We start from the raw sequence: 12,175 nt of genomic DNA on the forward strand, positions 1-12,175 counted from the left end.
AGCACACACAGCTGCACACACATCTGTGTACCCATGCACACACGTGTGTGCACGCATGCATACACAGAAGCACACAGATGTGTGAACCCATGGACACACACACTTGTGCACACACAGGGACATGCACACACATGTGCACCCATGCAAACACAGAAGCACACACATGCGTGTGCTCATGCACATGCATATGCACACAGACATACTCATGCACACACATATATGTACCCATGCACACACACACGTGGGTACCTGTGCACACACACGTGCATACACAGGGATGCACGCACCCATGTGCACCCATGCACGTACAGCACGCATGTATGTGCACCCATGCACATGCAGAAGCACGCACGTGTCTGCACCCAGGCATACACAGGAACACACGCGTGTGCACCCAAGTACACACAGAAGCACACAGGTGTGAGCACCCATGCAGACACACAGGAACACACACACGTGTTCACCCATGCACATGCTGATGCGCACACGTGTGCACCCGTGCGCACACACAGGACATGCACAAGTGTGTACTCAAGCACACACAGCAGCACACACGTGTGCACCCGTGCACACAGAGAAGCACACATGCGTATGCACTCATGCACATGCACACACGCGTGTGCTCACATGCACACACAGGGATGTGCACATCCGTGTGCACACACGCGTGTCCCCACGCAGGTGGCCGTGGCGGAGCTCATACCTGGACACACTCACTCTCACGGGGACCAGGGTGTCCCATTTGGGACGAGCCCCCCGGCTTCATGTCCCCTCCTTGAGCTGAGCCCCCCACCCCGGCCCTCCACCCTCCACCCCGGCTTCTTAGGTTGTGCCTCCACCAGGCCCCCCCCACCCCGGGCCAGTGTCCCCCTTCCCCAAATTGTGCCTCCCCCCATAAATTATGTCCCTCTCCGTGTCGGTGCCGGGACACCGGTGCCGCCAGCGGGACCTCCGGGCCGGCGGGGCGGGAGGCAGAGAGGGGCGGGGGGTCCCTCCTTCTCCTCCTCCTCCTTCTCCTCCTTCATCCCTCCTCCTCCTCCTCCCCTCCCCCTCCCGCCGCCCCGCTCGGTGCCGGTGCCGGTGCCCGAGCCCAGCAGAGCGGCATGGCGGGCCGTGCCCGCGGGCCCTGCCCGCACCGCTGCCTGCCCCTGCCCGCACCGCTGCCCGCACCGCTGCCCGCACCCCTGGGGCTCTGCCTGTGCCTCTGCTGCCTGCTGCTGCCGCCCGCCGCCGGCTCCTGGAGCCCGGCCGTGCTGCAGCCCGCCGCCCGCAGGTACCGGCACCGGGGCGGGAAGCACAGGGGAGATGGAGCGGAGACACCGGGTGGGGGGTCCGGGAACGGGGGGCACCGTGGAGGGAGCGCGGAGGGGGGTTGGGGAGATGGGGATGGGGGCACCCAGCTCGGGAGGCATCAGGTAGCGGGGGGCTCTGTATCGGGAATGGGGGCACCGGGCACAGGGTGCGGGGGGGATCATGGCGATAGGGATGAAGGTATCGGGGGGCTGAAGGTACCGGGAACTGGGGGATGTCGGGTCCCGAGGGGGACCGGGTGTTGGGGACTGAACGGGAGGGGCTGCTTGGTTCATGCTGGTGGGGCTACTGGCACTGGGACTCACGGGGGATGGTGCGGCTAACTGGACTTACTGGGGTTAGGGGTTACTGGGGCCAGCAGGACTTACTGGGGCTGGGGGTTACTGGGGCTAGCAAGGCTTTCTGGGACCTTCTAGGGGGGTTACTGGGGCCAGCAGGATTTACTGGCTGTGGCATCACTGCTGGGGTTATCAGAGCTACCACGGCTAGCAGGATGCTGGGGCTACTGGGGCTACTGGGGCACACTGGGTCTGCTGGGGCTACCTGGGTATGCTGGGTCTGCTGTGGCTACCTGGGCACACTAGGACTGCTGGGGCTGGTGCAGGGTGAGTGGCCCTGGCCCCAGGGTCCTGCCCATCCCTGGGAGGTGGTGGGGGCTTGTGCTGCCCAGTTCTGGGGGCTGTGGTCCCTGTCCCCACTGTCCCACCCCGGTGAAGCAGCAGATAGGGTGTCGGGGGGGGGTTGTTTACAGGAAATCTTTGGCTCTGGCCGTGTCTCCGGCACCGGATTGCCGGGACCTCCCGGTTCCGCTCGGGTCGGCGAGGCGACGGGCAGAAGCTGCCTCATTTCCCCTTCCCCTCCCGGCCAAGCCCAGGAAGCCCCCGGCACTTTGGCACCCCCTTACCATGTGTCCCCTCCTTGGACCCCTCCAGCACACAATCCAGCACCCATCACTTTGCTGTTGGCATTGGGGAACCCACAAGCACCCACCCCATCTCTTCCATTAGGCTAACACATTGCTGGGGTCCCGCATGTCCAAGCACGGGGGCACGAAGCCAACAGGCTGGTTTTGGAAAACGGGGGTGGGATTTGGAGCCAGCCCCAACGTGGGCTTTGCCCCAGGTGTGCTCCTGCCCCGGCAGCAGAGCCCGGGCCCGCTCGGTGCACGAGTGCCAGCCCGGCAGCGGGTGGGCCGGGTCACGCCAGGCCATGCGAGCCCTCGCACGCCAGTGCCCGCCAGCTCCTGCCCCATTCCCGGGGGAGAAACGTTCCCCCACAGCCCCCTCTGCCAGGCGGGAGTTGAAATGAGCCAGGACCCATCCCCATCCCCGCGGGCATCCAGCGCAGCTGTGGCTGGCACCGCCGCTGCATCCTCGCCCCGAGACGGCGCAGCCGCATCCCGGCGCAGCACCCGTGCATGGGGAGCAGCGCCCGGGAAATGGATGCTCCCCCCAGGTGGGGGGACGATGCCAAGGGCTGTCACCCTGGGCAGGGGGACCGGAGGTGCCGCCGCCCCCCGAGACCCCGCTTGGCACGGCGGGCGGCAGCAGGAGCGTGCAGACAGCCCCGGCGGGCTCGGCGCGTTCGTGGCCCTGGCACGGCGCCCGCCTGGGACGCTGCCCAGCCGGAAAGCCCTGTGCCACCCTGCTGTGTGTCCCCCCCCGGCACCTCCCAGACAATTGTCCCCACCGCCACCGCCTCCCTGCTCACAGGGGCCGTGCAGTGCGGCAGCGGTCCCAAAAAGCTTGGGTTTTGGACCCAAATCGCACAGCCTCAGAGTTTGGAGTCGCCGAGGGTACAGCGAGTCCTGCCTGCCGCGGGGATGGGGGCACTGGGTGTTGTGTCCCCCTCTCTGCAGGGGGAAACTGAGGCCCGGGGGGGGATGCCCGGGGTGGGCAGAGCCTGGCATGAGGAGCCGGCGTGGGGCTGGCAGGCGCCCGAAGAAAGGAGCCTTTGTGCGGGGTGGGCTGGGGGCGCGGGGGGGCTCCGGGCCCCGCTCCAGGCCAGCCGGCGCCAGCGCCGTGCCGGGCCGGGAATGCAGCAGGAATGTGGGGCCCCAGCCCCCCCCGGCATACCAGGACAGCCCCCGTCCCTCGTTGGCACCCCAAAAACTGGAGGTGGGTGCCTCCCAGGGCAATCTGTGGGGCAAGACCCCCTGGGATGAGGGGGACACACCCGGGTGACACTGCCACCTCTGCCAGCCGCGCCGTGTCCCCCAGGCAGGGCTGAGCAGTGGTTTCCCTTCCAGCAACTGGTGCTCCTACACGGTGACACGCACGGTGTCATGCCACGTCCAGAATGGCACCTTCCTCCAGCGGGTCTTCCAGGGCTGCCGCTGGCCCCTGGCGTGTGGCGGGGGCAGGTGAGCGGTGTCGCTAGCATCCCCCGACACCCCACATCCCACCCCCGCACCCTGGGGTGCCCCACTGCCCCACGGGCTGGTCTGAACGCCATGTTCTGCTCTGCGCCAGCAGCTACCGCGCCATCGTCCGGCCCATCTACAGGGTGAGCTACAAGACGGTGACAGCGCTGGAGTGGAGGTGCTGCCCTGGGCATGCCGGGGCCAACTGCGAGGAAGGTGGGAGCCATGGGAAGGGCCTCATCCTGCCCTGGCGCTGGGCTCCCGGTCCTCTCCATGGCTGGGGGGGTGTCGCTCCTGGGATGTGTTCCCAACCATTGGCATTGCTGGTGGAGATGGGAAGAGTGGGGAGGTGAGAGCAGGATGGCGAGATGGACCCATCTGTGGGTGGGTGGGATGCATGGAGGGTGAAGGGATGGATGGGTGGACGGATGGAGAGATGGATGGACAGAGGGATGGATGGAGGGAGGGATCAGTGGAGAGATGGATGGATGGATAGGTGGAGAGATGGATGGATGGATGGGTGGAGAGATGGATGGATGTTCTATGTGGTTGCATGAAGGCATGTATGTTCTTCTGTGTAGATGGACATTCTTCTGTGTGGACAGATGGAGGGATAGGTGGATGCTCTTCTGCATGGGTGGATGGATGGAGGGATGGATGGATGTTCCCATGGGTGGGTAGGTGGATGAGTGGATGCTCCCAGGGATGTGTGAGTGGATGGATAGATATATGTTCCCATGGGTAGGTGCATGGATGGATGGATGTTCCTGTAGATGGGTGAATGGATGTTCCCCAGGTGGGTAAGTGGGTGGACGGGTGTCCCTGTGGCTGGGTGCCTTGCTGTGTCCATGGATGGGTGAATGGATGAGTGGATAGATGGCTGGGGGGATGTTCTGTGTCAGTGGGTGGGTGGGTGTCCTGTCCTGTGGGTGGGTGGATGGATGGAGAGGAGTTCCTGCGGGTGGGTGGGTGGGTGGATGGACAGACGGCCTGGCTGGGTGGGTAGGTGTGGGGTGGGTGCACACGTGGGTGCTTGTCTGGATGTGCCTGTGGGTGGATGACTGGGAAGGTCGGTAGATGGGTGGGGTGCAGAGGGATGGATGGATGGATGGATGGATGGATGGATGGATGGATGGATAGATGGATGGATGGATGGAAAGACAGACATTCCTGTCTGGGAAGGTGTGTGGCTGTGCCCGGGGATGTCTGCCCGCTGTCCCTGCCCGCTGTCCCTGCCTGTGCCCGGCTGGCGGGTGGGCAGCTGCCTATGTGCAGGCAGATGAATGGGTGCAAGGCTGTGCCATGCGTGGTGGGACGGGTCCCCCCAGCCTGGGGGAAAGTTCTTTGTCCCCATCGTCACCCACGTCCTCCTCCCTCCCCCTTTCCCAAGATAGAGCTGTGGGTCCTCAGCTCAGCACCGGCTCTGTGGGGCACGGGGGGCTCTGAGGTGCGGGGGCACCCTGGGGACAGTGGGGTGACACTGAGGGCGTGCAGGACAGTGGTTGGCACGAGGGGCTCTGGAGCCAGCTGGGTGGCAGCAGCGCAGGGGGAGGCGGGGGGGTCTTCCTCCTCCTCCTTCTCCTCCTGCTCTGTGCGTGCTTGGCCGGGTGCCCCACATCTGGGCCTGCTTAGGGCGGCGCTGGCTGTCCCCTGCAGCATGGCGGTGGCCGTGCCGGGGTGGGGTGGCCACGCGGGGGGGCACAATGCCACAAGCTCTGCTCCAGACACCCCGTTCCTGCCACGCTGGGTGGCCCCGAGCCACTGTCCCCAGGGTCCCTTGGTGGGGACAGGGCGCTGGGACCCTGCAATGGGTGGGGGATGTGGGCAGTGTCCCCAGGAATGTGCCCCCTCTTCAAAGCCACCCCTGAGCTGGGGCTGGGGGGGACGCGGTTCAGGGCTGTGGGGGGGCTTTGGGGAGGTTTGGCTTGAGGTTATGGGATGGGTGTGGGGGATCTGTCGTGTGGTCATGGGGGGGTTTTGATGGGTTCTGATTTGGGACCATGAGTGGGTTTGGGGGCAGATTTGGCATGTGGTCGTGGGTGGGTTTGGGGGGTCTGACTGAGGGTTATGGGGTGCATTTCGGGGGATCTGGTGTGTGGCCATGGGGAGGCTTGGAGGGGTCTGGTTCAAGACCACGGGTGGGATTTGGGGGATCCAGCTGGTCACACATGGGTTCAAGGGGATCTGGCTTGAGGACATGGGCAGGTTTGGGGGGATCTTCCCAGGGGCTGTGGGTGGGTTTGGGGGGATCTGCTTTTGGACATGAGTGGGTTTGGGGGGGATTTGCCCTGGGGTTCTGTGTGGGTTTGGGGCTCCAAAGCTCCCCAGGAGCAAGGACAGGGCAGAAGCCATGAGATGCCCTTCAAACCACCCCCCACACTTTGGAGTGAGGAGCAGCAGGCTCCCCCATGGCCTTTTGGGGGGTCTCCCACCAGAGGTGGTGCCCTGGGAGAGGGTCCCCCCTTCCTGACCCCCCTTCCCTCGGCAGAGCCTCACACCTTCCTCGCCCTGCGTGATGCCGGGCGCCCCAGCGCTGCCCCGCGCCGGCCCCCCCTGCGCCCCACGGCTTTCTCAGGTGTGTGTCCCCCCAAATGCTGGCGTGGGCAAAGAGGGGTGGGCGCCCCCCACCCCACCACCCATGCCCCACTTTGTTCCCCCGCAGGGTGCCTGAACTGCAGCCGTGTCGGGGAGCTGACAGCCCGGCTGGCCACCCTTGAGGCACAGGTGAGACCCCCGGGGTGCCACTGACCCCGCCATGCAGTGCCACCCCTTGGGGGCTGCAGGAACCTGGGCGGGGGTCTCACCTCATGTCCCCCCATGCTGTGGCACCCAGCTCTCCCATCTCATTGCCAGGTGGCCCGGCTGGCAGTGGCTGAACCACCCCCCTCCCCAGCACCCCAAGGCAGCTCCCCGGGCAGGGGACCAAAGACCGGACAGCTCTGGGGATCCCCAGCTGCCCGCGGGAGCCCCGGGGATGATGGTAAGGACAGTGGTGCCCGCCTTGTGTCCCCCCCCAACCCAAATCCTGTGGCGGTGGCAGTGGTGGCAGTGCCAACCAGCAGCATCGCCTGGGATAAAGTACCTGGGTGTTATCAGGATTTGGGGGGGCACCCCTTCTTGGAGCCCCTGACCCTGAAGGAATGGGCATTGGGGTGGCCCCTATGCCACCCCCGCTGTCCTCAGGGGATGGTGGTGACATTGAGCCACACATGGGGACCAGGTCAGCTCTGGGGTTTGCAGGGCTTCACCCCCCATGCTTTGGTTTGGGGCAGGATGGGGCACTTCGGGGCTCCCCCTGGACTGATGCTCCCCAGGGCTGCAGTGGGGACCTGTGCCTGGGTACAATGTGGGGATGGAGTGTGGGTGGGGGGCACCCTCCAAGGGGGGTCTCTGTGTGCTCCCCTGAGGGTGCTGTTCTGCTGCAGGCAGAACCGGTTGGCGGGGCCCCCCTGGCCCCAAGGGAGATGCAGGAGGACGGGGACCATCGGGTGCTCCAGGGGTGAAGGGTCCAACGGGGCCACCAGGTAAGGGGGGACGGGAGCTCTGGTCAGGGGTTCAGTGCCCAGCTCTCGCCTAGGACCCCCCTCCTGCCAGGCAGATCTGGGGGGTTCGTGCAGCTGTTTTGGGGCTGGGGAGGGCTCAAACCTCACCCTGCTCTTCCTCCCCACAGGTCCCCCTGGTCCCCCAGGACCCCCTGGCCGGGATGGGGCCAGGGGGCTCCCTGGAGAGAAGGGGTTACCCGGCCCCCCTGGCCCCCCAGGACCCCCCGCCCCAGTGGGGCCAGTGATACCCCATCTAGCTGAGCCCAGTAAGGAGGGGACTGGGGGGGGACTGGGATGGGGGTCTCCTCCCTAGGCCGACCCCAAGGATGGAGCAGGGCGGGCTGTATGGTGCCAGAGCATCCCTGCAATGGGGCTACAGGGTCTTGGGTGGGGGCATTGCCCAGACGGGGGATGGTGTGGCCGGGTGGTGCTGGGAGCCCTGGGGGGGTTCTGGGACCCCCTAGTGGGGGGTCTGCCCCCACCCACCACCCTGTGCTGTTTCCAAGGGGACCCCCTCCTCTCCAACACCTTCCCTGAAGCCACCGGGGGCATCGTGGGTCCCGCTGGACCCCCTGGACCTGTGGGGCCGATGGGTGAGTTCCCCCCCTGCCTTCCCTCTGCCCCCCCCAGCACTGCCAGGGCTGAGCTGTGCCCCCCCTCTCCTTGCAGGTCCCCCCGGCCCTCCAGGTCCCATCGGGCCCCCTGGCCCCCCAGGACCCGACGTAAGTGCTGGGAGCAGTGGGGTGGGGGAGGCACAGGGTGGGTTAACCCCCCCCAGGCCTCCCCAGAGCTGATGGCACCCGCCTTGTCCTTGTGCAGGGTAGAGCGGGGACCCCCGGAGCTGCCGGCCCCCCCGGGGAGAAGGGAGACAGGGTGAGTGCCCTCGTGAAACCGGTTGGGGAGGTCTCAGCTGGGGGGGCGCTGCTAGCACCTCTGACAGTGGGGGGGCTGGCTCTGACCCCCCAGAGTGCTGACAGGTTCTCTCTATCCCGCCAGGGTCCCCAGGGCCCCCCAGGCAGCCGTGGCCAGGACGGGGCACAGGTACGTTGCTGGGTTGGGCCCCCCCGGGCCGCAGCCCCCCCTGCCCCCCCCTGGCAGGCCCTCTCCTCTCTGTGTTTCAGGGCGAGCCGGGGCCCAGGGGCGAGCCGGGCGACAAGGGCACTTGGGTGAGTGGCACTGGGGTGGCACAGGGGACACGGGGGGACACATGGACTGATGGGGTTCAGCCACCTGTGGGTGCTGGGGGGGCGGTGATGGGCACGGGGGGAACCCCGCTCTCCCCGTGTCTTTATGGGCATGGGGTTCGCAACCCCACATCTTGTCCCCAGAACCCCAACACGGGGGTCCCCATCTGTCCCCACTGCCCATGTCCCACCCCTGGGACCCTGCTGATGGAACGGGGGTCCCTGGTTGTGCTTGTGTCTCTCCCAAATGCTGGATGCCCCAATGTTGGGGTGCAGAGCCAGTCCCCCCTGGGCAGAGGGGGCACAGGGAGGGCTCAGACCCCCCAGGGGCAAAGCTGGGGGCTGGTGCCCCCCCACTCCAGGTACCCCAACTCCTTCTCCTGGTGTCACGGTGAGTCGAGGGGTGCTGGGAGGTGGGGGGTACCCGTGTCCCCCCCAGGAGAGGTGGCCATGCAGAGACCTGTCCCCCCCTCACCCTCGTCCCTCTCTTCTCCCCAGGGGGAGGGTTTGCACCAGCTCCGCGAGGCGCTGAAGATTTTAGCAGAGAGGGTTTTAATCTTGGAAACAATGATTGGGCTCTACGGTGAGTAGGGGGGGGCCAGCCCAGGCCACGGGAGGGGACAGGGGCCCCCAGGGTGGCCCCCGCTCCATGGGGTGGCCCCCAACCCCGCTGGCAGGTCACCAGGTCCCCATGATGTCACGGTGGCCCTTGGCTTGGTGACATCATGGCGCTGTTGGGGGGTCCCTTGGCACCCCCTCCCCTCTGCTGCCAGGCAGGCATCGGGGTGACGTGTCGTCCCCACCTTGCTGCGGTGTGATGTCATCAGCCATGCGTGATGTCATCACCCACACTGTGCCATCACTGGGGACGCTCGGAGGGCTGGGGCACCCCCTGCCTGCACCCAGTGCTGCCCCCCCAGGGACCCCCCGCTTTGGGCAGGGACACCCGTTTGAGTCTCCACCTTGAGGACAAGCAGGTGACCCCCTGGGCAGGTTGGGGCTCAGCGTGCTGCAGGGTGGCAGAAGGAACACCCCTGGATGGGGGACAGCCATGTCCCCCTTGGGGCACTGCTGGGGACATCAAGGGACAGCAAGGGACCCCTGGGCCCACAGGGATGGGGGAGCATCCCCCTGGGGCCATGGGCACCTCTTGGGAGAGCTGGCACCCCCCACCCATTGCACCAGCACCCCCCCGCCGGGGCTGCACCCGCACTATGCCACCCATACCGTGCTACGCTGCCTGTCCTGTGCCACCCGTGCTATGCCACGCTGTGTCACCCGTGCCCTGTCACCCGTGCCGTGCCCGCGGCGGGGCCAACGCGCGCTCTGCTCTGCTCTCTCACTCTCCCCCAGGCCAGTAGCTTCCAAACCCTCCTGCGGCAGCAGGCCCGGCTGGAGGTCCTGGCTAGAAGGGTCACCTTGCTGGAAGCCATCATCTGGCCAGGTAACCGCGCCACCGTCCCTCCTCCCCTCCCCGCATGAGCTGGGCATGCCGTAGCCCCCCCAGGAGTGGGCATGGAGCACGGGGGGCTGGAGGCCATGGGAGCAGGTCTGTGGAGTCCTCCAGGGCCAAGGGAGACCATGGAGACCCTCTTGGGTTGAGAAGGATGACCATGGAGACCCTCTTGGGCTAAGGGAGACCTTGGAGCTCCCCGAGGATCAAGGGAGCCCCTGAAACCCTTCTCAAGCCAAAGGAGACCACGGAGGCCCTCTTGAACCAAGGGAGACCATGAAGACTCTCTTGAACCAAGGGAAGTTCTGGAGCTCACTGGACCAAAGAAAACTGTAGACACTCTTTCAAACCAATGGAGACCATAGAAACCCTCTTGGATTGAGAGAGGCAACCATGGAGACCCTCTTGGGCATAGGGGAACCTGGAGCTCCCTGAGGATCAAGGGAGCCCCTCGCAAACCAATGGAGCCCCATGGAGACCCTCTTGGACCAAGAGAGCCCCTGGAATCCCCCAGGTCCAAGGGAGACCATGGAGATCCTCTTGGATTGAGAGGGATGACCATGGAGACCCTCTTGGACCAAGAGAAACCCTGGAGCTCCTTGGACCAAAGCAGCCCATCTTGAACCAAGGGAGATCATGGAGACCCTCTTGGACCAAGGGAGAGCCTGGAGCTCCCCAGGGTTCAAGGGAGACCATGGAGCCCTTCTCACACTGAGGGAGCCCCTGGAGCCCCTCTTGGACAAAGGGAGACCATGGAAACCCCCTTGGACCAAGAGAAACCCTGGAGCTCCTTGGACCAAGAGAAACCATGGAGCCCTTCTTGAAATAAGCGAGACCATGGAGACCCTCTTGGATTGAGAGACACAACCATGGAGACCCTCTCAAACCAAGGGATATCCTGGTGCTCCCCAAGGTTCAAGGGAGGAGACCATGGAACCCTTCCCAAAGCAAGGGAGACCTATGGATAACCTTCATGATCAAAGGAAACCCTGTTGCTCCTTTGGCCAAGGAAGCCCATGGAGTTCTCCAAGGACTGAGACCATGGAGAGTCTCTGGGCTTGAGGAAGGCCTTGAAGCTCTTTGGACTAAAGGAGTTCCTTGGAGCCTCTCAAGCCAAGTGAGACCATGGAGAAACTCTTGGATTGAGAAGGATGACCATGGAGAACCTCTTGCACCAAGGGCAACCATGATGTTCCTCTTGGAGCTGCTCTTGAACCCAGTGACCCCCTGGAGCCCCCTTGGCCCAGAGGAGACTCTGGATGCCTTGGAGGGTCCTGGAGGCCCCAGGGATGATGGGAGACCCTGGAACCCCCTTGGCCTAAGGAGCCCCTGGTGCCAGAGTGCCCAGCGGGGGGGCCAGCAGGTGTCCCCCACCCTCCTTCCCCCCTTCCTGCTCCTTCACCTTCCAGCTGCGCTTTCCTGCAGGGGGGACGCCAGCTCTCAGGGTGCTGGCGGGGGGGGTGCCAGGCAGGGGTGCCAGCTGGGGGGGTCATTGTATGTGTGTGTCCCCCCAGGTCCCAGTGTGTCCCCACCCCGAGTCCCAGTGTGCCCCTCCCAGCATGGGGGTCCCTGGGGGCAGCCAGAGCCATTTCTGTGGGGCAGGGGCACCCACGCATGGCACCCGATGCCGTGACTTTGGCGGGGGAGGGATGTGTCTGTCACGCCTCCACTCCCACCACTGACCCCTCTCTCCTTCCCTCCCCACAGAACCAGAGCCTGGCTCGGGCAGCGCCCCCCCCGGCACGGTGACATCTGGGCCCCCCCGCGGCAAGCGTGGCAGCGGCCACCTCCCCTACCGCATTGTGGCCCCCCCCCGGCGGCCCCCCGGCAAGCAGTGATGGAGCCTGAGGAGGTCACCCTCTGTCACCCCCCGCCCCGTGCCCACCACCGTGCTGGTTTGGGCAGCAACATCATCCTGGGGGGGGGGCAGGATGGGGGTCACCCTCCCATGTCCCCCCGGCCCTGCAGGGCACTTGGTGCTAGCTGGTGGCACGGCACCAGCCCCCCGCGACTTGCCCCCCGTCACTGCCGCTTGAACCCCCTTTAGGGGGGGGCAAAGGGGTGCCAGGGCCCCTCCTGCCCCTTTTCTGCCCCCACCCCCGGTGCAGCTCTGGGGGTGCTTCATCCCTTCCCCACCCCCACAGCCCCCCCGTGCTGGGGAAGGGGCTCAGGGGGGTTGGCAGTGGGGACCCCCCTGGCGGGGACCCCCTGTGCCACATGCTTTGTCCCACTGCTTGGGGACCCTTGAGGTCATTAAATGCCTCCTGAACCCCTGTCCTGCAGCATCACTCAGCGCCTTGGGGTCCCCTAGGGTGACACGGGC

At 65.8% G+C, this 12,175-nt stretch overlaps 1 protein-coding gene across 1 annotated transcript; it reads left to right on the forward strand.

Moving 5' to 3' along the window:
* Nucleotides 1–1,103: 1,103 nt before the first annotated feature.
* Nucleotides 1,104–11,690, forward strand: EMID1 (EMI domain containing 1; the record flags this gene model as incomplete). The annotated part of the gene is made up of 15 exons (XM_080355065.1): nucleotides 1,104–1,273; nucleotides 3,560–3,673; nucleotides 3,783–3,889; nucleotides 6,162–6,248; nucleotides 6,336–6,397; nucleotides 6,527–6,662; nucleotides 7,099–7,197; nucleotides 7,344–7,481; nucleotides 7,722–7,808; nucleotides 7,885–7,937; nucleotides 8,035–8,088; nucleotides 8,212–8,256; nucleotides 8,337–8,381; nucleotides 9,753–9,843; nucleotides 11,560–11,690. The coding sequence occupies 15 exons, from the start codon at nucleotides 1,104–1,106 to the stop codon at nucleotides 11,688–11,690; spliced, it is 1,419 nt and encodes a 472-aa protein (XP_080211191.1).
* Nucleotides 11,691–12,175: the final 485 nt, after the last annotated feature.

The sequence above is a fragment of the Nesoenas mayeri genome, assembly GCF_963082525.1.
Source record: "Nesoenas mayeri genome assembly, chromosome: 17".
Lineage (NCBI taxonomy): Eukaryota > Metazoa > Chordata > Aves > Columbiformes > Columbidae > Nesoenas > Nesoenas mayeri.